Source organism: Leucopleurus acutus (genome assembly GCF_964270905.1).
Source record: "Leucopleurus acutus genome assembly, chromosome: 1".
Lineage (NCBI taxonomy): Eukaryota > Metazoa > Chordata > Mammalia > Artiodactyla > Delphinidae > Leucopleurus > Leucopleurus acutus.
Window position 1 is genome coordinate 29,489,772 of NC_139142.1, and position 26,197 is coordinate 29,515,968.

A 26,197-nucleotide genomic window follows, 5' to 3' on the forward strand; every position below is an offset into this window, starting at 1 on the left:
TAATCAAAGAGAATCTTTCATTCTACCTCAAAAGGCTGTTGAATGAATGTTTCTTTGTACATTTTACATTAATTTGAGGTCATTAAAGTATGTATGTATCACTTTTTCATACCAACTCACCAACTTTTCCAATGAACCAAACAGCTACAGCTCTGCATTGTGTCAGATAAAGGGGTATCTTCTCTATTACGAGGTACCTCCTTTGTCACCAACTAGGCAGCCTGTGGAATCAGGGCAACCTGCAGCAGAAAGCCTGGCATGTCACCAGCCCCAGCAGACCTGGTCCCAATGACCCAGGAGAGGTGGAGGTCAGTGTGGGTGGCAGCTGCTTTGACGACATTGCCTCAGACAGTATTTTGTATTGGCCAAATGTGAAACTCAGGAAAGTGTAACCCAGATTTGGTTTTTATTTAAGCAGAATCATCCCAAGAAATTTCCAACTCATCTGGGTCAAAATGGGCCAGCTAAGTTGAGAAGTAAAGTACCGTGCGTGGAAGGCAAAGCCGGTACCTCTACTGATGACCACGAGCTACGTGATCAAATGCTGGTGGCCCCCTTCTTGTACAGCTAATGTCACACGTTGGGCAGTTGGTTCACCATAACCGGGAAGGTAGCAAGTAGCTATTGAGGGAACGTTTCTCTTGGCACAGACCTTCCCTGGGGCTTGTCTGTCTGCACTTCCTTAGTGCCTCAACAGCGCTCCCTCTGACACCTAACTAATCAAGTGACCACTGGCAGCAAAGCCAAGTCCTCAAACAGGGCATCCAGGGGACTTGCTCTAAGCTCAGATGTTGGTTTTTCTTGGATGTGTAATTTCTCACTGAAAAATCTTTGTCTTCTTGCCCTCATGCTGGCATCTCATTGCCATCTCAATCTCACCAGCATCCTACCACGACAGAAACGGAACACAATTAAAAACTCTAGAAAGTCAATAGATTCATGTGCTACAGGTGCAATTAAACATTTACAAAGTATTGAACCTATCCTATGTCAATGACCTTAAAAAACTCACTCCCTTTCCAAGCTTTCTGTCTTTACTAGTGACATCATAATTAACCTCAATCTCCTAAACTAGGGAACATATAAATCACTTATTTCTTCGTTGTCCTCATACCCTCTAACTACTCCTTAGAACAATGGATTCTTAGCATTGGAAGTAACCTCGGCGACCATCAAGTACAGACACCTCATTAACAGATGGAAAAATTAAAGGCTCAGAGAAGTGAAGTGATTTACCCGTGGACTAGTTAGTGGTAGAGGTGGAACGAGAATTGAGGTCTAGTTCAGAGGAATGTCTCCACTATGACATTCACTGCCCCATTTACTCATTCATTGATTCATTCATTCACCCATTTAAAAATCTGAGTGCCTCTTATGTGCCAAGTAGTATTTTAGGTCTGGGGAAGTCACCACAATAGCAGAGCAGCTACCACATGTATGGACGTCAGGCAGTGTTCTAGGGACTTTCCAAACGTCCACTTATTTATCCTCGTAATAACCTATGAAGTGAGTTCTGTTATTAGCCTCATTTCATAGATGAGGGAATTTTGCAGGTTATTCCCCATTGCTGGGGACCCACAATGGCTCTCTAAAGCTGCTGAACCTACTGTAAACGTCTCTCCTTGACTACGAAGACCTTTTAATAAACTTGCCCATTCCAAATTATTCAACCTTCGTAATCACTCTTCATCAACATAAGATCTCTGAGTACTCAGATCAGACTCCTCACCATCCTCTTCTTGCCCCCATCACGCTGCCTCTCCCAGCCCGGGATGCTTGGAGGGTAAGCCTATAACTCACTCAAATCTGTGACAGAGCAACTGACACAGAGTGGGTGGCCAGTACATGTTTGCTGAATGAGTGAAAGTTTCCTGGTTCTTCATCAATCCAAGCCATACCTATTCTGAACTCTTAGCTCTGGTGTCACATCCTTTCTGGCAAGAAGGCCACCACAGAACAAGTAAGATAGAACATCACGCTGGAGGTAATAATACCAACCACCACCATGGTTTTTATTGCCTCCTTACTACATGCCATACACCTAAACTTATACCCATTTCTAATTAACAAAACAACACTGAGAGACAAGTACCATTATTATCCTGGTTTTAATATGAGATTTCCAAGGCACAGAGAGGTTAAGTAACTTGCCAAGATCACACAGCTAGTGGAGCCAGTCAACAATGGGCCCATTGTGCTGACATCTCTCTTGGTAAATTCTGATTTTCTGGCTAAACTGGAAATGGTGATGAGTAATTTGCATCCTGCACTCTAAGTTCTCCATCCGATTTGCCAAAATGGAGGTACAGGAATTCAAAATAATTTTGCTTTAGGGAGAGCCTGACGTTAATTGTTATTTTCATCCCTGTTCCTGCTGCACGACTAAAATTACAAAAATCTGTAGAGAAAGGGAAATTGTGCCCTGCTGTATGCAGGGTAAGACGGCTGATGGTTGTGGGTTTATATTCAAGTAAATATTTGAATCTTACTTGGCCTCAGTTTTCTGGTCCCACTATCCTCCCACGCTCTCCATTGCCTGAAAAAATACTGGTTTTCACATTCACAAGGGCACACGGCTGCTGCATGGAACTGAGCTACAATTATTCAAATTCCAAGTTGGGCTTTTGTGAGCAGTATTTCAGCCCCAGAAGCACTTATTTTATGAGCAGCCAAGTGCTGCTCCCGTTCTGAGCCAGAAACATGGCTGGACCCACTTATCACATCATTTAGGGCACAGCACAATTCCAGAGGGACCCGCACTGGTGCCTGCACACAGCTGATGAGACAGTCACAGGGACCTGTCCTCTGCATCAGGGCTGTGCTCCAGACTTGAAAACAGAAAAACTGTAGCCTTGTAGGGCAATGACTTGCCAGGATTCTATCCTCAGGACTGTTCCCAATTGCCGGTTTCCCATCCCTCAGAAGTATAATCCGGAGGGTATAGCTTATCACAGGGTCTCAGGGACAGGCTCCCCAGAATACCACCCAGCTGCAGCTGGCTCTGCCTTCCTGTGAAAAGCATCCTGCAAAGAACCCACGGAGAAGGTGCAGGTCTCATCACGCGCACCAGTCCCAAGGAGAGCTGCTGTGGGCTGCCCCAGCAGCTGAGTCGGTGATGAGGGCACTGTGCAGAGGGACAGAAGGAAACGAGCATCTGAGTTCAAATTCTGCTATGTCTACTGAGTGTCTGTTAATCACCTTTAATAAAGAACCAGAACGCTCAGCAAATATTTACCGAGTGCCAACTATGCCTCAGGCATGCACTGGGCACTGGATGATAAGAGAATGAATGAGGTGGACCAGCCTGCCCTCTTGGAGCTTACAATTGACCAGGCATCCAGACGAGTAGCATACAGGGTGAGAGGTATGAGGACGGGGCCTCTCTGGACCTCAGCTTTATCTGAAGTATTGGGATAATGTAACTTTAGAAGACTGGCACGTAGATGTGTTAAACAGTCTTCACGGAGAGAATATGGCAAGAGACTAATAGATTCCTGCCTGGACAGAGGTAATTCCCTGCTTACCCAGCTCCCAGCTTCACCCACTCTGTTTTCTTAGTAGGGTAACTTTTGTATACCCCTTCCACGGTCTGTTACACTTTCCCTCTAATGTCCGACTATCAAAAACACCAATGAATTATTAAAAAGTCTTAACAAGTCTGTGAGAAAGGAAATGGACAGGGGGAGGTGGCACCTTGATCCAGCCCTCCCTGAAACCCTGTCCCAGGAAGGAGTGGTCAATAGCCACCAGCACAGTTCTCCACGGCCCCACAGAATGAGCATTAGCCACACTTGATAGAACTTTTCTTCCCTTCCCCTATTCCCTTCCAATGCCTGCACCTTTCAGTGTGCACTGTCTTTCATCATTATGTGGAACAGGAACCTTAGTACATGTCAACAATATGAGAAAGGGTTAAGCAGGGCAGAGACCCTCCTCCTCACGCACCATGGTTGCCCAGACAGCAAGGATTTGCCTTCTGCATTCCCAGGAGTAACACTAAGTGTGGGCCGTGGCTTCAGTGCTTACCGTAGTCAGTGTTTTCAGGCTCCCAGCAGTTCGAAGGCCAGAAGTATGGGGCCTGCAAAAGAGCACAGGTGTCAGGACTCAGAACGCTAGCACTTGCCCTCCCCTGCCTGGGGCCCAGGGGCAGCCCTTCCCTGCACCCAGTGAGGACCCCTCCCTACGACAGGCTCTGTCCACGTGCTGACACCACACCCTAACTCTCTCCTGTTCTTAATGCAGCGGAGGCCAGTCAACATTTTAATCTAGGTGTTGAGAAATGAAACCTGAGGTAAGCCAAATAAATGCAAAAACGAGAAACAGTTTACAGGGCAAAAACTTCTTATCCCGAGGTAATAGAAGTCTAATACAGAAGTCAGACAAGCACTGTTTGCTGGGGCACAAGCCCCAAGTTCCTTTCTCCCTTTGCCAAGGACTGAATGGTGTCCTCCTAAATTTCTATGATGAAGCCTTAACCCCCAGTGTGACTGTATGTGAAGTAAGGAAGTAATTAAGGTTAAATGAGATCATAAGGGTGGGGCCCTGATCAGATAGGATTAGTGTCCCTATAAGAGGAAACACCAGAGAGCTAACAAACTCTCTCTCTCTCTCTCCACCCTGTGAGGACACAGTAAGAATCAACCATCTGAAAGCCAGGATGAAAGCTCTCCTCACAAAATGAACCCTACTTGAAAATCTTAGACTTCCAGCCGCCAGAACTGTGAGAAATACATTTCTGCTGTTTAAGCCACCCAGTCTGTGGTATTTTGTTATGGCAGCTGAGCAGACTTAGACATCCCTTGACCCTGTCTGAAGAACTCCACTCCTAAACCCTTAAGTTAGATCTTGACACAACCCCTTATCCTCTGCTCCAATTCACTGTGGGACAGGATCTGAGGAGTGGGAATGGCTGGGAAGTGTTAATAGGTAGTGAATGGAAACTTCACACCATGAAGGCAGCATGATATAGTAGAAACATCAAGGACTCTGCTACCAGGCTGACCTAGGTTCAAATCAAGGCTGTCCCCTGGATTTACTCAATGCCCTGTTAATTCTCCAAGTACCTCACTTTTACCAACTGTAAAATGGGAGACACTAATCCCCCCAAAGTTTGTTCTTCAGAATAAATGAGATAATGTGTAAAGCACACAGTGAATAGTAGGTTCTCCATGAGGGATTTTTACTACTATGCGGGTAGGGCAACAAATGGCCCAGACAAAAGTTCGCTTGGTTGTCCCAGTGCTGGTGGGAGGTAAGGGTTGCTCCCTTAAATACTGTCAGTTTTTTAGGTAGTTCTAATCTGAGATCAGATGATGATGAGGAGAAAAGTTTCTTCAGGAGGACAAGCTGCATCCCTACCTGGAAACGATAAAAGGTGCCATCGTCCTTCATGGTGAGAACGTGGTCCGAGATTGGGAAGACGTAGCCCTGGGCAGCCACGAGGCTTCCCAAGTGTATTGCTTCAACTTCAGGGACAGGGCAGAAGACAGAGACGTAATTAGGAAGCTGTCAGAATGCAAGGCTACTTAGCTGAAATGTAAGTGGGGCGGGGTGGGGGGAGCAGAAAGGCAACCGGAAGTCAACTATCATCACCCCCAGATCACTGCATGATTGGCTGATTGATAGCTTCCGATAGGGCTGCACTGGGCCGGGGGGGGGGGGGGCGGGGGGGGGAGATGTCAATGGTTGGGGAGGGCCACATGCGTCTGGATCCCCTGGGTCCTAGCTCTGACATTGTTAATGCCCCTAAAGCTTCCAGAAGAAAGTCCACCTTCCCAGTTAAGACCATGGGCTTTGGTGTGGATAAGCCTGTATTTAATTAAATGAGATGCTTCACATAAAGTGCTTAGCAGTCTGGTGCAGGGTAAGTGCTCAGTAAGTGCTGGCAGCCCTGATTCATATTTTTAGTTTCATCCTTTCTTTTTTTTTAAAGTCACCACCAGCAATGAGCACGCAGCCCATAGAGTCTTCAGACTCACACTGCATTTCCGGACATGACAGTCCCGCCAGCGATGAGGAGTGTGTTACCCTTCTTTTACGGACGTAGAGGGAAAGCTCAGTATCTTAGAGAATTGGAGGATGGGCAGGCAGTGCGGTGGGCAGTAGCCCAGGGAGGCCAACCTAATAGAAATACTTATATTTTTGCCACAATCAACCTGTTGTTTTGTTACTTTAGCACCAGCCATAAATAGATTCACATAAATGGTTACAAATTTCTATTTACTCTGAGCAGAGCTAAGAAAAAAGAAATCTAAATGGTTCTATCATACATGATAATCTTGCACAAATATAAAAGTACTCTAACTGATAAAAACTAATTTTTGGCTGTAGAAATTATTTGACACACTCAGGGAGTCTCTAGGAATTATTAATTTCATAAGCTCTGAATTTTTCAAAGTGACTTGTATTGGTTTTATTTGCAAACTCTTCAAGAGTCTTAGCAAATAATTAAACCTCAGTTGTGGATCAGGCAATGTAATTTTAAGAGCCGGCTCCAGAAGGCTGTTCCGTGACAATGCTACAACTTTCAAGAGGTTGTATATAATCCAGCCATTTTGCATAGTTAGAACCTGCTCTTCTCCTCTGGAAGGAGTGTACACTTGTAACTGGGAGAATCAGAATGAATGGAATTGTATTTTACTTGCTTAGTGGTGACCAGCTGGCTTTTGAAGTCTATATGCTTCAAGAACCATGGGTCCAGCAGAAAAGGGAAGTTTCATCACCTGCAACTGCTCCTTCTCCAGGGAAGGAAGAGTACAATCCAGTAAGAAGGGGACTTTCATGTCACCAATCTAGGAGCTAGAAGTCTCACTTCATTCTTCAAAAGGCTTTCGCTTGGAGATGTGGCAGATGGGAAGGAAGAAGAGATGTTGGATACCCACCTTCCCAGGGCTTTTGTTTGCCTCATTTCTGCTGGTGAATTGTTCTTAACTTCTCCTGCTCATCTACTTCTCAGAAGCCCAGACAGGTCCCAACACCTTCATGTCCTCCCAAGGGCATCAAAGTATAATAGACCATCATAGATAAGACTCTTATCATTCGGGACCTTTCACAGAAGCTTCTCGTACCAGCACCAGTGGATTCCTGAAGCCTGTTCTACCACTAGGGGGTTCAGGGTTCTCTGAATGTACCATTACTGCTGCTACTATCACCACTGATCATAACGATAAAATACTTGTCAGAAATAGGATGACTGTTTTAGAAGGGCAAAGAAAACAGTGCTCTTGGAAGAGAAGAGACCACCACGAAGAAGGGTGACTCTACATACATGTAAATGAACTGGTAGAGACTTATTCAGTCCAGTTTTCACAAGTGGACCATCAGAAGTCCAGGCTGTGTAAGGCAAACACGTAGGGTAGTTGATTTGTTTTTTTTTTTCCTTAAAAGGATTAGCATTCATAGTTTCCCCCTGAGGATTAAGAACTTGACTAGAGTTAAGAATTTCCACTACTCATGAAAGTGGCCATTAATCATGATGGGGAAAAAGGCTAGTGTTCCGTTCATGACCTGCTTTTCTGGCACTCAGATTTCTGGCGCCTATGTTTAATTGAACTCTATGTAAGTTGTATTGTTTCATAGTCAATAGTCTATTAGGAGCATCAGATTAAAATATAGGAATGACCGAGCTGACATACTGACCCCGGCAAGGAATCACAGCTGAAGGTCAGACACCTAGAATGGGCACTTGAAAAAAATCTTTAAAAAGCATAGCAATTGAAGGGCATTCAATTTGAGGCAAATAGGTCTAATCCCCAAGAACATCGGAATACATTAGTGGATGTCTGTAAATATGACCTTCAGGCAGCAAGAATACTTAGTTAAGATGGGGAGTATATAATAAATTCAGAAAAGTTTTCTCATCTAGAATTTTCATTTTACTCTGGAACCCTGCATTTTCTAATTCTGCTATGAAAATAAATTTTACTGCTTATTTGCTGGTGGGAGGACAGATTTGGAAACCGTTTTACTGGCCAGGGTTTGCTGTTGCTTTCCTGGTGAGGTAATTGCATCGCACAATTAAAGCTGAAAAAAAAATCATTCCTTCACTTCTTGCAGAAGCAGAGAAGAGAAGGAGTCTTAGCGAATAATTAAACCTCTTAATTGTGGATCAGGCAATCTAATTTTAAGAGCTGGCTCTAGAAGGCTGTTCCGTGACAACTGTGCTACGACTTATCTTTAATTGCTGTGGCTAACCAGAGTCCATCTCATTTCCCATGTTATTGTATTGGGCTCTCTGGCATTCTAAATAGTTGCTCATTTCCTCCAAGGGTGATTTAAATTTAAAGATAGGAATTCAGTGGAGAAAATAAATTAATTCTATTTGTAAATAGAGGGATTCTACATCTTGGAATTCACGTGTATAAGCCCAGTTCTCAGGAGGATAGGAGAATCTGGTTTGGAATTTGGTTATGGGTTGGTCACTAATATCATGGGGGTAAAGTCAGGGTCAAGGGTCAGGTACCTGGGTCCTCAATGGAGAGGTTCTTCATAAGCCACTGCACAATGTCAGTACCTGCAAGGATAAAGCAATGTCAACTGAAGACCTCATGGATGTTTAACTCTGTGCCAGAAGAAACATGGTTACCCAAGAGACTCCTAATTCCAATTAGCACACACCTGGAGAGCTAGGTAATATTGACACTTTTCCATCCTAACCAACCCATTCCATCCATTAGTATGGTTCTGTAGTCACAGTCCCATTATTTCCCCCCCAAAGTCCACTTCTGATGACTCAGGATGGTCTTGTATCCACATTTCCCTAGGGCGCTTCTGGAGGGGCCTTCCTGAGAATACATAATTTGATGACAGGCTAGAGGAAGTCTTATCACGCCTGGCCCCAGACCATTTCCTGAGGGAGGAGACTCCTTTTATCTCACTATCCTCAACTGACGAGGCCTGCCCAACACAGATGACCTCACAGGTTCCTGAAAAAAATCTCTAATTTCCTCTGGCCTGGGCTCATCCGGAATGAATAAGCCCCTGTGTCTGTGGGAGAAACTTCTATGTGTTCACCAAAACCTCTCTCCTCTATCCCCTGGGCCACAGCTAGATTACATTTCTAGACTCTCCTGCAGCTGGGTATGCACTGAGTTCTGACAATGGAATGTGGGTAGAAATGCCATAAGCAATTTCCAGACTCAGACCATAAAACTCCTGTGTGACCCTCCACACTCCACACCATTCATCTCCATCTGCTGGCCGAATGGAGAGAACTCCAGGGGCCATGGGGAGGGCAGAGCCATGTGTGGAAGGAGCCTGGGATCCTGAACAGACATGAAGATTGAGGCCCATTTGGGTGACCTGATTGAAAAATAAACTTGGTCATGTTGAGCCCCGGATATTTGAGGGTTATCTGTTTTGGCATCTAGTAATGCCTTAACTAACATAAAATCTTAAGAATCAGAAGGGACTTTTAAAGCTTATCTACTCCAACCCTAGCCATACACAAGCCCCATCCACAACACCCTGGACAAGAGGTGCTGTAATTTCCATTTGGAAAAACCCTAGTGCCTGGAAACTCACAAATTTCCTGCTGGCCAACCTGTCCCAGTTAAATCATCTTCGATTTCTCTCAACAGAAATTTGCCCTTCTCTGAATTCCTCTCTTTGGTCTTAGTTTTGCCCTCTGATGACAGAAAAACGAACTCAGACCTCTCACTCTGTGAGACAATCCTTCAACTATTTGGACAGTCCGTCCAACGTATTATCAATGTTCTCCTTGAGTTTCCTCCCCTCCAGGTGAAACATGCCTGGATTCCTCAGCTGTTTCTTCTGATGGCATGATCTGGGGCCCCTCCTCATTTTGTTCACAATTCTCAGAATATATCTGCTTTTGTTTGCCTCCCTTTAAATGTGGCACCTAGAACCAGTGTTCTTAGGCCAGTGCAGTTCATGTGTGGGTAGAGGAGTCCAATTTTCTGGGAGGTTCTGAACTTCTGTGCAATCTACCTTTGTCACCCCAAAATCTCACTTTAAACCAGTTCAGATCTTCGAAGGTGGCTTTGTCACCTCGGGATGAAACGTTGGATGGAAAACAGCCTGAAAAGGGCAGCATTTCTAGATATCCGAGTCTTGTCATGGGTCTGAGGCATGGCGTGAGGGAGAGGGAGTGCCAGAAGCTCTCCTGGGATGGACTCCCAGCGAAAACACTGGAAACCCCAGCAGAGGGGTTGAACGAGTATTGCCCTTTTTCCAGGATTAAAATTGCTCAGAAATTTGACTGGGGTTCAGAAGTGAGACCAGTACAGGCCTGAGTACCTAGACATTTTGTTTCTCTCTGGCTCTCTGGAAGGTGAATGAACCCTGCACAGTAGACTGTCCTGCCCTTTCTGTGCTGTCCCCCAATCCCAGGACTAGCCTCCACTGACATGGCCCTGCAAGTTCCCTGCATTTCAACGTCAAAAGCAAGACTTCTAAGCATTTCCCCACTCCTTCTCCCAGATGGCATCTATGAACTAAACTTTGGATCAAAAACACTCCTTTTCATTCACATTCTTAGAGAGAAAAGGAGAGTATGTTTCCGTGTGTGTGTGTGTGTGTGTGTGTGTGTGTGTGTCCACTTCCTCCAAATTATACAAGTTCAACATTTGTCCTAGGAAATGAAGAACAAAGCAGAAATCAAATACAAACTGTAATCCCAAGTTGGGGGTTGGGGGGAGAAACTCTAACCTGTTTTTCCCTCAAAAGAAAAACAGTCCTTTTTTTTGTGGGTTGCCTAGAAACGGAGAGGTTTCCAGCATCAGCAACAGCTCTCCCCCGGGCAAGAGGATTATCTTTCTGCTGAGCTTGCTGCACCATTATTTATCACCTGCCAAGATTGATTAGTCACCCTGGGACAATGACAGCCCTTCCTTTCCCCTGTTAATTACTGTCATCATTAATATCCATGTCACTAATTAGTATTCATTCACATTGAAACTCCTTCCTTGCTATCATATCCGCTCCCCCCTCCACCTCACCCCAGCCTTCGGTACCATTGTCTGGGTTTCTACCCCCTTTGGCTTTCTGCACTCATGTCCGGCCTAATTGTTCTTCCCAGTCCCCCAGGCTCCAGTTTGCATTCACAGAGCTGAAGGATCACATGTAAGCATTTTTTTGGTAAAGAAGTGAAAGTCACAAAAGCTCCTGGCCTTCTCCCCTAGCACTGCGGGAACCACAGACCTGGGTTTCCTGTCGCTGGTGTAGCCACCATGACAGTCACTGTCTCGTCTGGGGGCGCGTGTAACCGTCCTCAGGCCCTAGTGGGGCTGGGCTGCTGCCCTTGGCTGTCCAGGCCACTGTCTTCAGTCTGTAGCAGCACCCACGCCACCGCCATCCCTGACACGCATGGGCACTGCTTGGGGGACCTGAGCACACACAACGATGTCTGGGGCTGTGGACAGTCTCATTCTCGTGGGCGTGGGGTATTTTAGGCTTCATTGGACTAATCCAGGAAGGGCCAGCCTCAGCCTTGTGAGCAGGCAGTAAACCGTTGCAGGTTCAGCCTCAGGAACAAGTAAGGAAGGGAAATCTGTCATAATATTATGTCCTTTATAAGACCTACAATTATTACACTGTAGAACCAGGCAAGAATAGTCCAAATAACCATCAGGAGAAAACTTTTTTTTTTTTTTTTGTGGCACGCGGGCCTCTCACTGTTGTGGCCTCTCCCGCTGTGGAGCACAGGCTCTGGACGCGCAGGCTCAGCGGCCATGGCTCATGGGCCCAGCCGCTCCGCGGCATGTGGGATCTTCCCGGACCGGGGCCCGAACCCGTGTTCCCTGCATCGGCAGGCAGACTCTCAACCACTGCGCCACCAGGGAAGCCCAGGAGAAAACATTTTTATTCTTCTCTTTTCTCTTTCCTTTCTTCCTTCTTTCCTCCTTCTCCCAATCATTCTTTCCTTCTTATTCTAATAAGAATTTGCAGCAGACTTTTTTTTTCTGTTCTATCTAAAACTGATTGCTGCCTTTTGTTACTACTATTGGATTCTGGTTCTTATCTTTGCCAAGCTGCCCTGCCTGCCAAGGACTTAAAACCAGTATAAAAACATTAAGAACAAGTGCACGATAGCTGCTCTTTATTCCCAAAGATCCCAAAACATTTGGCTGAAAGTTTTCTTTGTGAGGCTAATTTATCAACATTTATACTAGGAATATCCATGAAATACACCAGAGGGCACCTGAAACACTTCTTCACAACCTGCATGGATGGTTAATATAGTTCAGTATATATTTATTATATGCAGGTATGCTTTATGTTTCTGTATGTGTTGTAAGCCCGTATTTCAATGACGTCTTACATATGTATATAATTATGTTTATTGGCAGGGCCTTTGGACACAACTTGGGGATTCAGTACATAAATTATGGCTCATCCATACAACAAATATTTATTGAACACCTACCACATTAAATGAAAAAGCATATTGAGAACAGTGTATATCGTAAAATGACATTTTTACAATAGAAAATATATATTTATATTTGTATTCTATTACTTACATATGTATAGAGATATATAAATGTGGAGGAGAAAAGTTCCGGAAGTATGTTTATTTATTTATTTGTTTTATTTATTTATTTCTGGCTACATTGGGTCTTTGTTGCTGTGTGTGGGCTTTCTCTAGTTGTGGTGAACGGGGGCTATTCTTCGTTGCAGTCTGCGGGCTTCTCATTACGGTAGCTTCTCTTGTTGCGGAGCACGGGCTCTAGGTGCGCGGGCTTCAGTAATTGTGGCTCATGGGTCCTAGAGCACAGGGTCAGTAATTGTGGCGCCTGGGCTTAGTTGCTCCGCAGCATGTGGGATCTTCCCGGACCAGGGCTCGAGCCCATGTCCCTTGCATGGGCAGGCGGATTCTTAACCACTGTGCCACCAGGGAAGCCCTGGAAGTATATTCAAACTGTTAAATTTAGGTTATCTTGGGGAGAGGTGAGGGTCAAATTATGGGAAATTTCTGTTCTTTACATTTCCTTATTATTTGGAGTTCATAGAACATTCATATATTACTTTTGCACTGAGAAAAATCCTTTTTTGTTAAGGAGAAGCGAGGGAAGAATTGGCCTCTGAGCCTGAAGTGGTGCGAACGTGGAGAGTCAGGGCTACAGACCCAAGTAGAGAGGGTATATGGAGCACAGCCTTCTGCTGCCCCAGGCCCTGTGCTCTCGCTCCACTCTGGGGATAAGGGCAGAGGGATGAAGGCAGGACTCGCAAAGCTGTCTTCCCTCCTGAGGAGTACAGAGCAGGCGGCTTGGTCATGGGCCTCAAACTGGTCACCGTCGGGCCATCTGGCTGGCTCTGAGCCTCGGAGTGGCCTTCTGTAGACTCTAATAGGGCTGTTCACCACAGTCCTGGACAAAGGGTGACCCCCAGCACCGCTCCCTGCGGTTTGCTTACTTGTTTACTTGGGTAGAGTGAGACTCAGTGACCTCTTCCCAAGTTGTATTAACTCTAGATCAGTATAAACTGGATTTGAGTAAGCTGGTAAGATCTTCCGAGATTTTAGAAAGTTCTTTCTGGCTTCGGGGAGACCCTTACTATAAAAGTGTTCTATTCTGGGCTTGGCTTCTGGCGTTTTAAGCTCCCCTAAAGAATGAGGGATATCTGGATCTTCTTTTGAAATAAGTCAAAACCCAAGCAGATCCTACTATGAAACCCTTCCTTCATTTTCCCCAAAGTTTTGTATCAATCTGAGCCCAAATTAGATTATGCAAATTTGACAAAAGACGGCTTCCAGTCACCTGCAAATTTCAAGTTACCTGCAACTTCGTAGCTTATATATCATGTTCTGGTAACTGAAGCAATTGATAACTTACTCATCAGTCCTCCCCACTGGAGAAAGACACTTCCACTTGAGTAAACTATTTTTCTGGAGCTCAACCAAGGATAAGACAGTTCCTGGGCTTCCCTGGTGGCGCAGTGGTTGGGAGTCCGCCTGCCGATGCGGGGGACACGGGTTCGTGCCCCGGTCTGGGAGGGTCCTGTGTGCCGTGGAGCGGCTGGGCCCGTGAGCCGTGGCCGCTGGGCCGTGCGTCCGGAGCCTGTGCTCCGCGGCGGGGGAGGCCACGGCGGTGAGAGGCCTGCGTACCTCAAAAAAAAAAAAAAAAAAAGAAAGACAGTTCCTGCCGTGAGCGAGCTCACAGTACTCCTTAGGCAAGGTTATGACTCTGTCCTCCATTGGATGTTCACGTATCTGCCAAGGTCTCTGCTGCACCTGTGAGTAGAGCGGGTAGCTTTGTGCCACCTCACCACGCATGCAGGTGCCACGTGCAGGCCAAAGCCCGCCAAGAAGGATGACATTCCCCAGTGCCCACTGTGCACCAGGCCACAGCTGAACACTTAACCCTGTTGTCACACAGCATCTTGACAACAACTATGTAAAATATAATAACTCTTATACCTGTTTTAAAGATTAGGCCCAGAGAGGCCCCAGGTCACATGCTAGTACCTAATAGAGCCAATCTTGGAATACAGGCAATCTCATGTGAAATATTATTTCCACTACACCATTCTGCCCCCCTTATCTCTGAATAACTTTCCTAGTACATAGAAGAATAATTGGAAAAGTTATCTTCTGTACTCTATTTCTTCCTTGAAGTACAGACACTAATTTAGTGATAATAATAATTATTACTGTCAGCTATTGAGCTAATAATTTATTGAGCACTTTCTATATTCCAGCCTTGGAATGATTCTACTATAATAATTATATGGTGTAAATAGATTATTATCTCCATTTTGCAGATGAATTGAAGGACACCCTAAGTAGGGAAGTTTTTAACAACTTTAGAGCATTCTTTTATGACTTTGTTAAAAAACAATAAAAAATGCACAACTAGCTAGCAGAGAAAGCTTGTGAGCAAATGTTCAACTGGGTTTTGGGGGGGGGGGCGGACACAACGAATACCTGGCAGTAGATAGAAGGAAATACAGGTGGCAGAACTAGCGTGATAAAAAGTCTAGTGGCATTTTTTGAGAGGTATTCTTTGGCAATGGGCTTGAGTTTTTCCAAGGAAAATGGTGACAAATTTAACAGATATACACTTGCTTCCCAAGCATATGAAGCAATAAAGCACATTGTTTATAAAGTCAGGCAGATAGGAGCTCAACTCATGGTATGCCATTTCCAAGTTGTGTGATCCTGGGCAGGTCCCTTAATTACCACCCACCCCAATCTCCATTTTCAGGGGCCACCTGGGGGAAATCCCACCTACTTCCAGGATAAAACAAGGTCATGTATACAAAACTCTCTCCAAAAGCCTGGCCCATGGTTTTGCTGAAATGGCCTGTTTATTATTAGGTAACCTACCTGCTCTGTGCCCTCATTTCCTCATATGAAAATGAGGACAGTAATAAAAGGACCTGCTGCTTAGGCTCTGGGGTTAAAGGAGATGCTGTATGTGCAATGCCAGCACAGCTCCTGGAATGTAGTAAGCAAAACACACATGAGCTACGGAGAGAGTCTGCGTTTTACATTCGTATTGGAGCCAAGCGTCCTACCAAGCCATCGGCGTGGCTCAGAGAAGCAGCAGCAACTTGAACTTCTTGTCATTTGCCTGCTTCTTCATTTTAGGCCTTAGAGAATCTCAAATGTCTTCTGATGCTTTTAGGAAGGGATCTGCTGATGGACAACTTGTTGGACAGAAGGAGAAACAAAGGAGGCAGTTGCAGCAGGCAAACTTCAGGAGGCTGACAGGGCCTCGTGGAGGGGGTGGGACCCCCGCCTGGCAGCTTTTGCGGCTTTGCTCCTCTGGAGGACATTTTCCAGGAAGTGAGCACCTTCTCTTGGAGCACTTATCTGGGTTTGGAACTAGACATCTACAGCGTGATGGTTTGGTCAGTGTCTGCTTCCCTCTCTGTATGAGTTTCCTGGGACTGCCTAACAAAGTACCACAAACTGAGCAGCTTAAACCACAGAAATTTATTGTCTCACAGTTCTGGAGACAGGAAGACCAAGATCCAGGTGTGGGCAGAGCTGGTTCCCCTGAGGGCTGTGAGGGAGTTGTCTCAGCCTCTCCCCTCACTTCTGATGCTTTGCTGACAGTCTTTGGTGTGCCTTGTCTTGTAGAAGCATTACCCCCATCTCTGCCTTCACCTTCACGTGGCGTTATCCCTGTATGTATGCCTCTGTGTCTAATTTCTCCTTTTTATAAGGGCATAGTGGATCATGGCCCACGCTAAACTAGTTTATCGTCACTAATTACACATGCAACAACCTTGTATCCAAATAAGGTCACATTCTGAGGTATCAGAGGTTAGGACCACAACATATAAATTTTGGGGATGACACAATTCAACCCATAACTGTAGTTCTGAGAGAGCAGGACTCTGTTATACTGTTTTATCTCTGGCACCAAGCAAAGACCTGGCATGAAGCTGGGGTTTCATAAACGCTCATTGATCAACAGTTATATTCAAGTGGGCATCACATAATACATATCCATTCATATGCACATAGTCATTACATTTAAAATGTTTTTCTCCATTTTTTATGGCCCATGGAAACGTCATCACAGACCAGCACCAACCTTGGTTGGGCCTTTTGCAACTACTGCTTTAGAGGAAAGGTTCAGGGTTTTCCACCCATTGACACTTTCTTTCAAAAACCACACCTCTCCTTGTAAAAAGAAGTCTCAACAAATGAATGCCTTAAAAAATATTAGGCAGGGCTTCCTGGTGGCGCAGTGGTTGAGAGTCCGCCTGCCGATGCAGGGGACACGGGTTCGTGCCCCGGTCCGGGAAGATCCCACATGCCGCGGAGCGGCTGGGCCCGTGAGCCATGGCCGCTGAGTGTGAGCGTCCGGAGCCTGTGCTCCGCAACGGGAGAGGCCACAACAGTGAGAGGCCCATGTACCGCAAAAAAAAAAAAAAAAAAAAAAAAAATATATATATATATATAAGGCAAATATATAAACAACAAGGATTCACTGCATAGTACAGGGAATTATATTCAATATCTTGTAATAAACTTTAATGGAAAAGAATTTTAAAAGAATATATATATATATATCTGAATCACTTTGCTGTATACCTGAAATTAACACAATATATTGTAAATCAACTATACTTCCAAAAAAAAAAAAAAAAACAAAACCCATTAGGCAGCAATCTGAACTGCCTCCTCCTCGTTCAACCCTGGCTGGCACCTAAAGAGGACAACGAGTAGAAGGAGAGGTGAAGTCTTCAACTCTCTTCTCGAGGCAGAAAGACCTGGTGCCCCTTCCTCCTCTCACCTGTCCTTGCTGTTGGCCTCACTGGCTCCCAGGCTGCAGAGTTCAAACTGCCTGCGACTGGCTTTGATCCAGCCTGTGATTCTCCCTTCTAAACCGGAGGCTTTTCTGTCAGTCTAACTCAAACAGTTTGGAACAATTAAATCCAGACACACAAGACTATCATTTTGAACCCAGTGATACCCAAGCATCACTGCCTTATCCCGTCCTAAAGCAGGGCAGGCCGGGCCCACCTCCCTGGGGTCTTCTTCCAGGCCAGGCACATCGGCTTGCCGGCCTCCGCGGGCACGTGGCAACTGCGCCCCTCAGCGACTCACAGCGTACACAGCAGGAAAGACAGCCAGCCCGGCCGACGGGAACCCCCTGGTGTACTTTCTCCCGCCAGCACCCCCCCCACACCCCCACCCCCCCTCCCCTGCTCAGACGGCACTTTCCCGCTTCCCCGCACATTATAAAAAATAATAGGGGGCAGGAGACTGGGCGAGGTTATTACCAACTCATAAATCAACTGGGAGGCTCTGAGTGTTGTGGCAAGGTGTCTGGGACGGGCTCCCCCGGTTTGTTATCTCACTCGGGCTCCCACGATTGATTCATAACCTCATAACCCTCCCGCGTCCGAATCCCAAGTCTTCTATCTAATTGTCAGCAGCCAAGTACATGATTTGCAAGAGGATGCAGGCAGCGGCAGACGTGAGGGTGGAGGAGAGATTAGTTTTGTCAATCAAAAGCGTCCAGCGCCGGGAGGAGCACACCCGGGATTTAGCTTATTAAAGGGGAGGTCGGATACGGCTACGCAGATGGGCCTCACGCAGGGAGATGGCGAGTCTCGGCCACTGTGGGTGTAGCCTCTGCTCCCGGCGGGTGGCTGCTCCCATGACCGCCTCGCGCTCAATCCAAAGGCAGAAATGAAAACCAAATAAGCAGATTTGCAGCTTCTGGGGAGAAGTGAGCGAATGCCAGGTGTCCTGAGCCTTTCCAGGAGGGCTGGAAGGTGTCAGGGGCGTTACTGCCTTCCAGTGTTGTCTAATGGCCATCTCATTTGTGCACATTTGAACCTGAAATGTGGTTTGTGAACATTTGTATTTAAATTCATCTGAGGGGTTAAGGCTTTCTTGAGGGGAGTAGGAGAGGGAGCCTTTGTGACGCCCAGGTCTGCAGGCTGCAGTCACTTTACCTGGAATCTGACCCATCTAACCGCACTGTTAGGGAATAATGCTGACACACTTCCCCAGCGTGCTTTAAGGCTTAAGTCTGCAGAGTGTGCTGGACACCTGCCACTACCTTGGGACGGGCAAGGTGTGCATAGCAGGCAGTGTGAGCAGGCCAGGTTTCAAGCGGAGTCTGGGACACACAGGTGCTTGAACAAAGACTTGATTGGTGTTGCACTAATGCCAGCTCCGGTACCCTGGAGCTCTGGCTTCATGGAACACACTCGGCTTTTGTAAACAGACCTGGGTTCAAATCCCGCCCGGCTCTGCAACTTGCTAGTTCATCACCTTGGACGAGTTACTCAACCACCCTGAGCCCCAGTTTACCCACTTGCAAAATGGGTCGATCACAGAATCTATCTCAGACTGTGTTATGAGTATTTAAATAAGGAAATGGAGGTGGGCACTTAGCGTAGTCCTGGGTACCGACTGGGCACACTGCTCAATGGCCATTTTGGTTTCTTTCCACTTATAGGTGATGCACACCTCTATCAGCCCAGAGTGGAATGTGGCCTGGGACTGATCTCCTGAGCAGAGGGCCTCAAGTAGGAATCAAGCCTTTCTCCCAGCTCTTCCCTGGGCCTGTGCTGCAGGCCTAGACTAGACAGTTCAGAGCTGGCTCTAGCTTCGATCTCTCAAGCTTCTCTGTTTCATTGAGATGAATGAACCCATCCTTTTAAAAATTGGTCTGGGACCTTCTCTATCAGTAGGGGATCTACCCCCAGTTCAATTTCCAGTTCCTGAGGCAAAACGTCAGAAGAACCCCAAGGAACCCCAACATCTCTCCTTCTCCATCCCAGCTACAGCCAAGCCCTTAGCCTGGCATCTCCCACAGGAGTGGCCACGAGGCAAGCAGCCTGTGTCTGAAGCCAGGTTTCCCCTCCCGCCAGCTCTGTGACCTTGGGGATGTGCCTTACTCTTGCTAAGCTTCAGTTTCTCTAAGATATGATAAAAGCACAGTCTGAGAGTGTGGGCATGGGATAATTCCTGTAAAAAGTTCAGCCCTGTGTCCTTCAGTGCAGAGCACATGACCAGCATGTGCTGGCTTTATCATCATCATTATTATTATTGCCATTACTACTGACTGGACCACTTTCATTCATTTATCTGCAGTGATGATTAAGACGGCTCTGTCCTTAAACAAAAAAGGGCACTGGCAGGCTGCAAGGGCTAGACTGGAGTGTTTGTGGGATGCTTTGGGCCACAGAAAGAGCATGTAATTCCAGCCCACCCAGTGTCGGGAGAAGGTTCACAGAGAAGGAGGTGCTTAGGATCAGTGAGAAACAGAAGATTGAGGAGGAAAGCACTGGATGTAGGGCCAAGAACAAAGCCATCCAAAGCAACCACACCAATGGCATCATGTGACAGCTAACATTTATATGCAGACTGGAACAGCAAGTCGCTGTGAAAGGGAAAAGAGTCCTAGAAGGGCAAAAGTCACAGCACGCTCTGGCGTCACTTAGGTGCAAAGCACTGAGCCAGTCACCAGGGGCTGAGAGTCAAGCATGAATCAGAAAAAGAATCAGGCTTAAAAGCTACAGGGAGATGACGTCAGAGTTGCCGGGGAATGAGCTCATGCCTTCCTGGCGTCAGGATGCTGGCCTTTCCCCCCATCCCTCCCTCAACCCGGGCCTCATGGCCACTGCCAGCAGTGCTGTGGTCCCTTCCTGCAGTTGGCCTTGGGAGGTGATGTCACTGCTTGGTCAGCCTGCATCCCCTACACCTCTGCTGCTGGCTACCATCCCGGATCCCTGCTCAGCTGCCTTCAGCGAGGCGCCCCAAACCCAGAGGGGCTCATGTGCAGGACATCACCACTGTTTCCCCTCCCTGTCGTCCTTCAGGGGAGGGCGCGGCCTTGGGCTTCTCTGGGGCCTGCTGCCATCTTGCCTCCAAGGACACCTCCCCCTTGACCCCACTCCCAGCAACGGCCTTGAGTCCTTGGGACTTGGTTGTCTGAAGGGGTGGGCGTTGAGGACCACAAAACAGAAGCAGTGGCAGGAGTGGCAGGAGCCAGTCAGAGGCCTGTGTGTCCTGACCTTGCTGAGGGCGGGAGCGGGACCCGGAAAACAAGTCATCAGTAGGAAACGGGGGCACAGCCCACGGGGGAGCAGGTGGCAGCCAAGCCACACCGCCCGCCTTCCCTGCCGCACTCTCTCCTCCTGAAATCCCTAACTCCTTTTCTGTCTCCGGCATTTAGGTAAGAAAAAACAGTGCAATAGTGAAGACAAAATGGGGTGACGGGGAGAGGGGACTGGGGGCTGTGAAGACAGGGAGGTGAGTGAGGTGACATTTACACGGAGGCCTGAGCAGCAGGAAGGATGCAGCGGTGCATCTGGAGGAACAGCAGTGACGTGGGAACCTGCAGAAGGAAGGCACAGGCGCCTGGAGGGGAGATGGGAGAGGGAGGGGTCGCACCCCCTGGAAGCCTCTGGAGGGCTGGAGTAGGGGAGGGTTTTGTGTGTTTTTAAATGATCTCTTTGGCTGCTGGGTGGAAAAGGGATTGCAGAGGGCCAAGAGAAGCAGGAGACCAGCCAGCAGCTGTTTTCAGTGGGTGAGAAATCTAATGCTGGCTGGGCTCTGTGGTGGCAGCGAGATGGAGAGGAGCAAATGGGTCCCGGGTCTGTCTCAGAGGCAGGGCTCCTGGTCCCCTCTAATGCACGGGACACGGAGTGTGAGAACAAGAGGAGTCTGGCTTGACTTCCGGCTTCTAGCTTGACTAATTGGATGCAGGGGGAGTTTAGCCTACCTGAGATGGGGAAGCAGGTTGGGGAGAAAACCTGTGTTCATTATTGGCCGTGTTCTGTCTGAGACAGACATATACTGTAGCCATCCAAGTGGAGATGTCAAGTCTGCCAGTGGACATAGGAGGCTGGGTTTTCAGGGAGAGAGCAGGCTGGAGATAGTATGTGGGTGTCACTGGCGTGTAGGAACGTCCCTTAAGCAGCGAGGCTGGGTGAGGTCACCCAAGGAGAACATGTTGACTGAGAAAAGAGAGCGGCATTGGAGCTAAGCCCTGGGCCTGGCAATGGCACAGCTGGCAGGGGACCCAAGCCTGCCCTCCCTCACTCTGGAATGCCTTCCGTTACCCTGAACGCCTGGGCTTCTCTCTTCTGTGACTTATCCTGCGATCCATTCCCCTTCCTTGGGATACAGCAAGAAAAATGAGCTCAAACCCTGGACTTTCCGCCAGGCCCTCTCGGAACCTGCCCTTCGAGCAACCTCCCTTTCTTGCTTACGTCAGGGAAAAATTGACACTTACCACCATGTACAGCACCTGACAGCTCTGCCCAGTGCCCAAGCCAAAGAGACAGCTAAGGGTTTCTGTGTTCTCTTCTGATTTATAACAAGTTTAAACTCGTTTTCTGGCTTTTCTGTCACTACGTTCCCTGAAAGCACCTTGTGGGACTGTGGAGCTGGCCCGTGGCCGAGCACTGCTGGGTGAACACAGCCTGGGAGTGACTTCAAGCTCCAGATCCCACCCGGGTTAGAGGCTTTGGGGTGGAATGTCGTCTTTCTAACGTGCAAGCCTCATTTCATTCGCATCAACTCCAGACCAAGAGAATCTGGCTTTTGTTCAGAGAACGTGTTGAGAACGTTTCAAATGGAGAAACCCTGTAACTAGGAAAAGGACAGACTAAATATAAAACCCATCAGGAGTTTATGCTTTCTAGACCCATTTCTTCAACATCGCCCCCGCCCCAAGTGCTGGCTTCTTCCAAAATGGATTAGACTTGAGGCAGTGAATACTTAATGATATTGCTAGAATTAATAAAGAGAATACAAGATTCACACAATGAATGGGAGTGAGCCATATGAAGAATGCCAGGGAAGGACGGCTGCTCTAAGTGATCAGAGAATTTAGTTTATGGTTCCTGGAAATAATAAAACAGTAAAGGATGGTGCTCTCATTTCTTGGCCTGTCTCTCCATTAGCACATACAGGGTCCCTAAAGAGAGAGACCCCGTCCCCTCAGCTGTGCCTCCTTGACTCACTGCAGATTTTCAAGGAAGACCTAATGACTATAGTTAAGAATGGGGGCCACAATCAGTGATTTTCATTTTGGTGTCGTCACTGTGCTGCTTTTTCTTCCAGACGTTGGTTTGGCTGGAGCTGGGTACTCCTCAGGGTGGCTTCTGAATCTTGATAGTAAAACAGGCCAGATCTTTGGGATGGAAAGTCAGCTTGCTACTTGCTATCGCAGATTATTTACACGTATGTTAAAGAAGAGGGGTCAACACATGCCCCATTTTAAGGTATTCAGGACTAGAACTTCGTATGTCGGTAGCCCATTCCTGCCCACCCTGATTCTCCAGGTGGTATTACAGTCAAATACGGTCAAACCTTTGAAAGAATGTTAAAAGCCCAGATCAATGTTGAGGTTTGTACGGCTCAGCATGCAGGCAGAACTAAAGGCTGGTGTCTGATCAGATAACACGATAAAAACACTGTCCGTTTTACTAAAATATTTTCTCAGCAAAGGTCATATTCATGCCATTGGGAGGGTAGTAGATTGAGAGACTCAGACTTGGAGTTTATTTATTTATTTATTTTTTGACTTGGAGTTTATTAAGGAGAGAGTTGGGGATAGTTTTGAGGGATTGGGATTAGGTTCAGATGCACATTTCAGTAAAAAAAAATAACAGCAGGGGCTTCCCTGGTGGCGCAGTGGTTGAGAGTCCGCCTGCCGATGCAGGGGACACGGGTTCGTGCCCCAGTCCGGGAAGATCCCACATGCCGCGGAGTGGCTGGGCCCGTGAGCCATGGCCGCTGAGCCTGCGCGTCCGGAGCCTGTGCTCCGCAACAGGAGAGGCCACAACAGTGAGAGGCCCGCGTACCGCAAAAAAAAAAAAAAATAACAGTGGCTTAAACAAGATAGAAGTATATTTGGTAAAAGAAGTCTGGAGGTGGCTCCATGGGGTCCTCAGGAATCCATACTTTAATGTTTCTCTTCCATCTTCCAAGTGCTTGACTTTCACCCCGAAGGTCACCTTATGGTTCAAAATGTCTGCTGAAGCACCAGCCATCACGTCCCAGCTTCAGGCAGGAGGAAGAAGGAGAAGCAGAAGAGCTAAAGAATGCCTTTCCCAGGTGAGAAGCATATGAAGCATATTTTCCGGAAGTTCCATATTCTATTCACATACTGTGACACACACAGTAACGGCTCCCCAAAGATGTCCATGTCCTCATACCCGGAACTGTGAGTATCTAGTTACATGGCACAAAGGACTTTGCAGGTAAGATTAAATTAAGGTCCTCAAGATGGAGAGATTAGCCTGGATTATTCAGGTGGGACGAATGTAATCACAAGGCTGTTTATGAGAGAGTGATAGGAGTGTCAGGGAGAGAAGGAGTTGTGAGGACAGAAGCAGAGGTGTGTGTGGGCTCCCACACGTGTGTGTATTCGAAGGAGCTCATGGGGAGGGGTGGAGCTCTGGGATGGGGTGGGGAGAGCGCTAGTTAGCTGCTGGCTTTGAAAACAGAGGAAAGGACCACATGTCAAGGAATGCAGGCAACCTCTAGAAGCCAGAAAGGACAAGGAAACGGATCTTCCCTAGAGGCTCAGAAGGAACATAGTTCTTCCAGGACCTTTACCTCTAAGGCCCGTTTCAGACTTTGGGCCTCCAGCTCTGCAAGATAATACATTTGTATTGTATTGTTTTAAGCTGCTAAATTTGGAATTTGTTGTAGCTGCAACAGGACACGTATACTCACATGACTCAGACACCAGAATTCAGTCACTTGACCACACCTGGCTACAAGGAACTCTGGGAAATAATCTTATTGTGAGTTACAGGGTGGTAAGCCGAAAGTGGGGCAGTGTTACTGATGCGGAAAGGAAAAGTAGATGCTGGGGTCGGCCACGGCAGACTGCCAGGCGGGGCTGTTATGCAAACGCAAGGCTCTCCACAGTTAGCGTAGCAGAAAAGTATTCTCCTCAAAACAGAACTGAATCCATAGTGAGGAAACATACCTAAGACGGTAGCATAAACAGCTTTAAAAGTATTGTGGCAACTGATTTAAAAGAGGATTCAAGTAATTCTTTAGGTAGAACATTCTCTCTAACGCCTATTTCAGCTGCAAGTTCCTAATCAGATATGTCTGAGTCCCGCTGTGAAGTCTGTAGTCTAAAACAGGGTTTTGAATTTGAGAGAAGCAACTCAGTTATCAGTAAGACTCTTGGTCTCCAAAATTTCTCTTGATAAAGTCAGACTGTAAGCAATTATAGCTTGAAATCTACCTTCTCTCTTTGTCCTAGCTAAATGCAAGGGCTGACACAGAAATTATAGATAGAACAACAAAAAAGTACTTACAAAAAATACCTGGTACGTCACAGATGTTCAGCGGATTTTTTTTAATGACCAAAGGAGTAAATGAGCAAGTGAATAAACCTAGGAATTTGACGGATTTCAGTACGGTTTCATCCATTCATTCTATGTCCTAGGATTAAGTTAACTGCTGGGTGCAAAGCCCAGTAAGATCTTCCTACGATCAAGGAGCTCACAGCATCGGGGGAAGATGGACCAGTAAACCAACAACCGTACTTCAGTGCACTGAGTGCTACGACAGATACATTTGCAGGAACTGGGAACATGGATGAGGGAGACTACAACAGACCCGGCTGCCAGGAGCATTTTGCTGGAGGAGATGTTGCTTGAGCTGAATCTTGGAGGACAAGTTGGAATTAGCTAGTAAGGGGGGGGGACTGCATTCCAGGATGAGAGAACAACATAATCAAAGCCAGAGAATCATGGCGAACAATATCAGCAAACATTCATATAGTGTTTACTCTATGCCAGGCATGGTTCCAAGCCCTTTATATATGTTAACTCATTTATATGCACAGCAGCCTGATGAAGCAGGTACTGTCATTATCCCATTTTACAGATGAAGAAAGTGAGGCAGAGAGAGGGTAGGTACTTGCCTGAGGTCACGTGGTCTGTAAAGTTAGGATTTGAACCCAGGCACTTTGGCTCCAGAGACATTGCTTAGAGTCAATCATTTGGCGTGGTTCTGGCTTTTCAAGCCAGAACTTAAAAGTTATAGGAGACCATTTAAGGATGAGCTTCCTCTAAATCCTACTTAAGATTCTCTCTTGCCTAAAAGACATTTATAGTTAGGCTTTTCTCGGTTCCCTGCACTACCCTTACCAAACTATAAGAAATATAGTGGCTAGTCCCCAAGCTGCCTAGGAGAGGGAAGTAATTTCTAGTTTCAACCTATGATCTGTTCACAGGCAAGGCAATTAGGACAGGTCACACAGAAAACAGGCAGAATGTGGCAAATGACTGGCATTACAGGAAACCTCTTTATCATATCTGACTTAATCTCAACCTTATAAACACCTCTTGCCAGTCTGGCTATGTGTGGTGAATTGGCAGGTACAAAGTTACAGAGAAGAACGAGACAATCACTTATTATTATTATTGGCTGCACTGCATAGCTTACGGGATCTTAGTTCACCGACTGGAGATCGAACGTGGCCCCCGGCAGTGAAAGCACTGCCCTAACCACTGGACCGCCAGGGGATTCTGAAGACAATCACTTGTATTTCTAAGACTTCCATTCCCCAGATGCAGATGAGCTGGAATGGAATGATGATCATTCTGACTGGGATGGTGAACGACACTCCCTTTCCAGAGTAACCCACTGGCTGCCATTAGTTGCAGCTGTAGAATATGGCTAAATATTTCTTCCTTTTCAAGTGGTTACTCCTGGAAGCATGGTTCTGAGGTCACAGAAATTTTGTTAAAATAAACAACAACCCAAAACCCAGCAAAGGGA

General features: G+C 46.8%; 1 protein-coding gene across 1 annotated transcript in view; it reads right to left on the bottom strand.

The window, feature by feature from the left end:
• RGS6 (regulator of G protein signaling 6) overlaps positions 1–26,197 on the bottom strand; it is a gene marked incomplete at its 3' end in the record, with an annotated part of 570,256 nt that overhangs the window by 92,959 nt on the left and 451,100 nt on the right. Inside the window, exons 4-6 of the mRNA XM_082844867.1 lie at positions 8,462–8,512; positions 5,359–5,465; positions 4,027–4,078 (exon numbers count right to left, since the gene is read on the bottom strand). Coding sequence (XP_082700993.1) covers positions 4,027–4,078; positions 5,359–5,465; positions 8,462–8,512 — 210 coding nt within the window. The remainder of the gene's footprint in view (positions 1–4,026; positions 4,079–5,358; positions 5,466–8,461; positions 8,513–26,197) is intronic.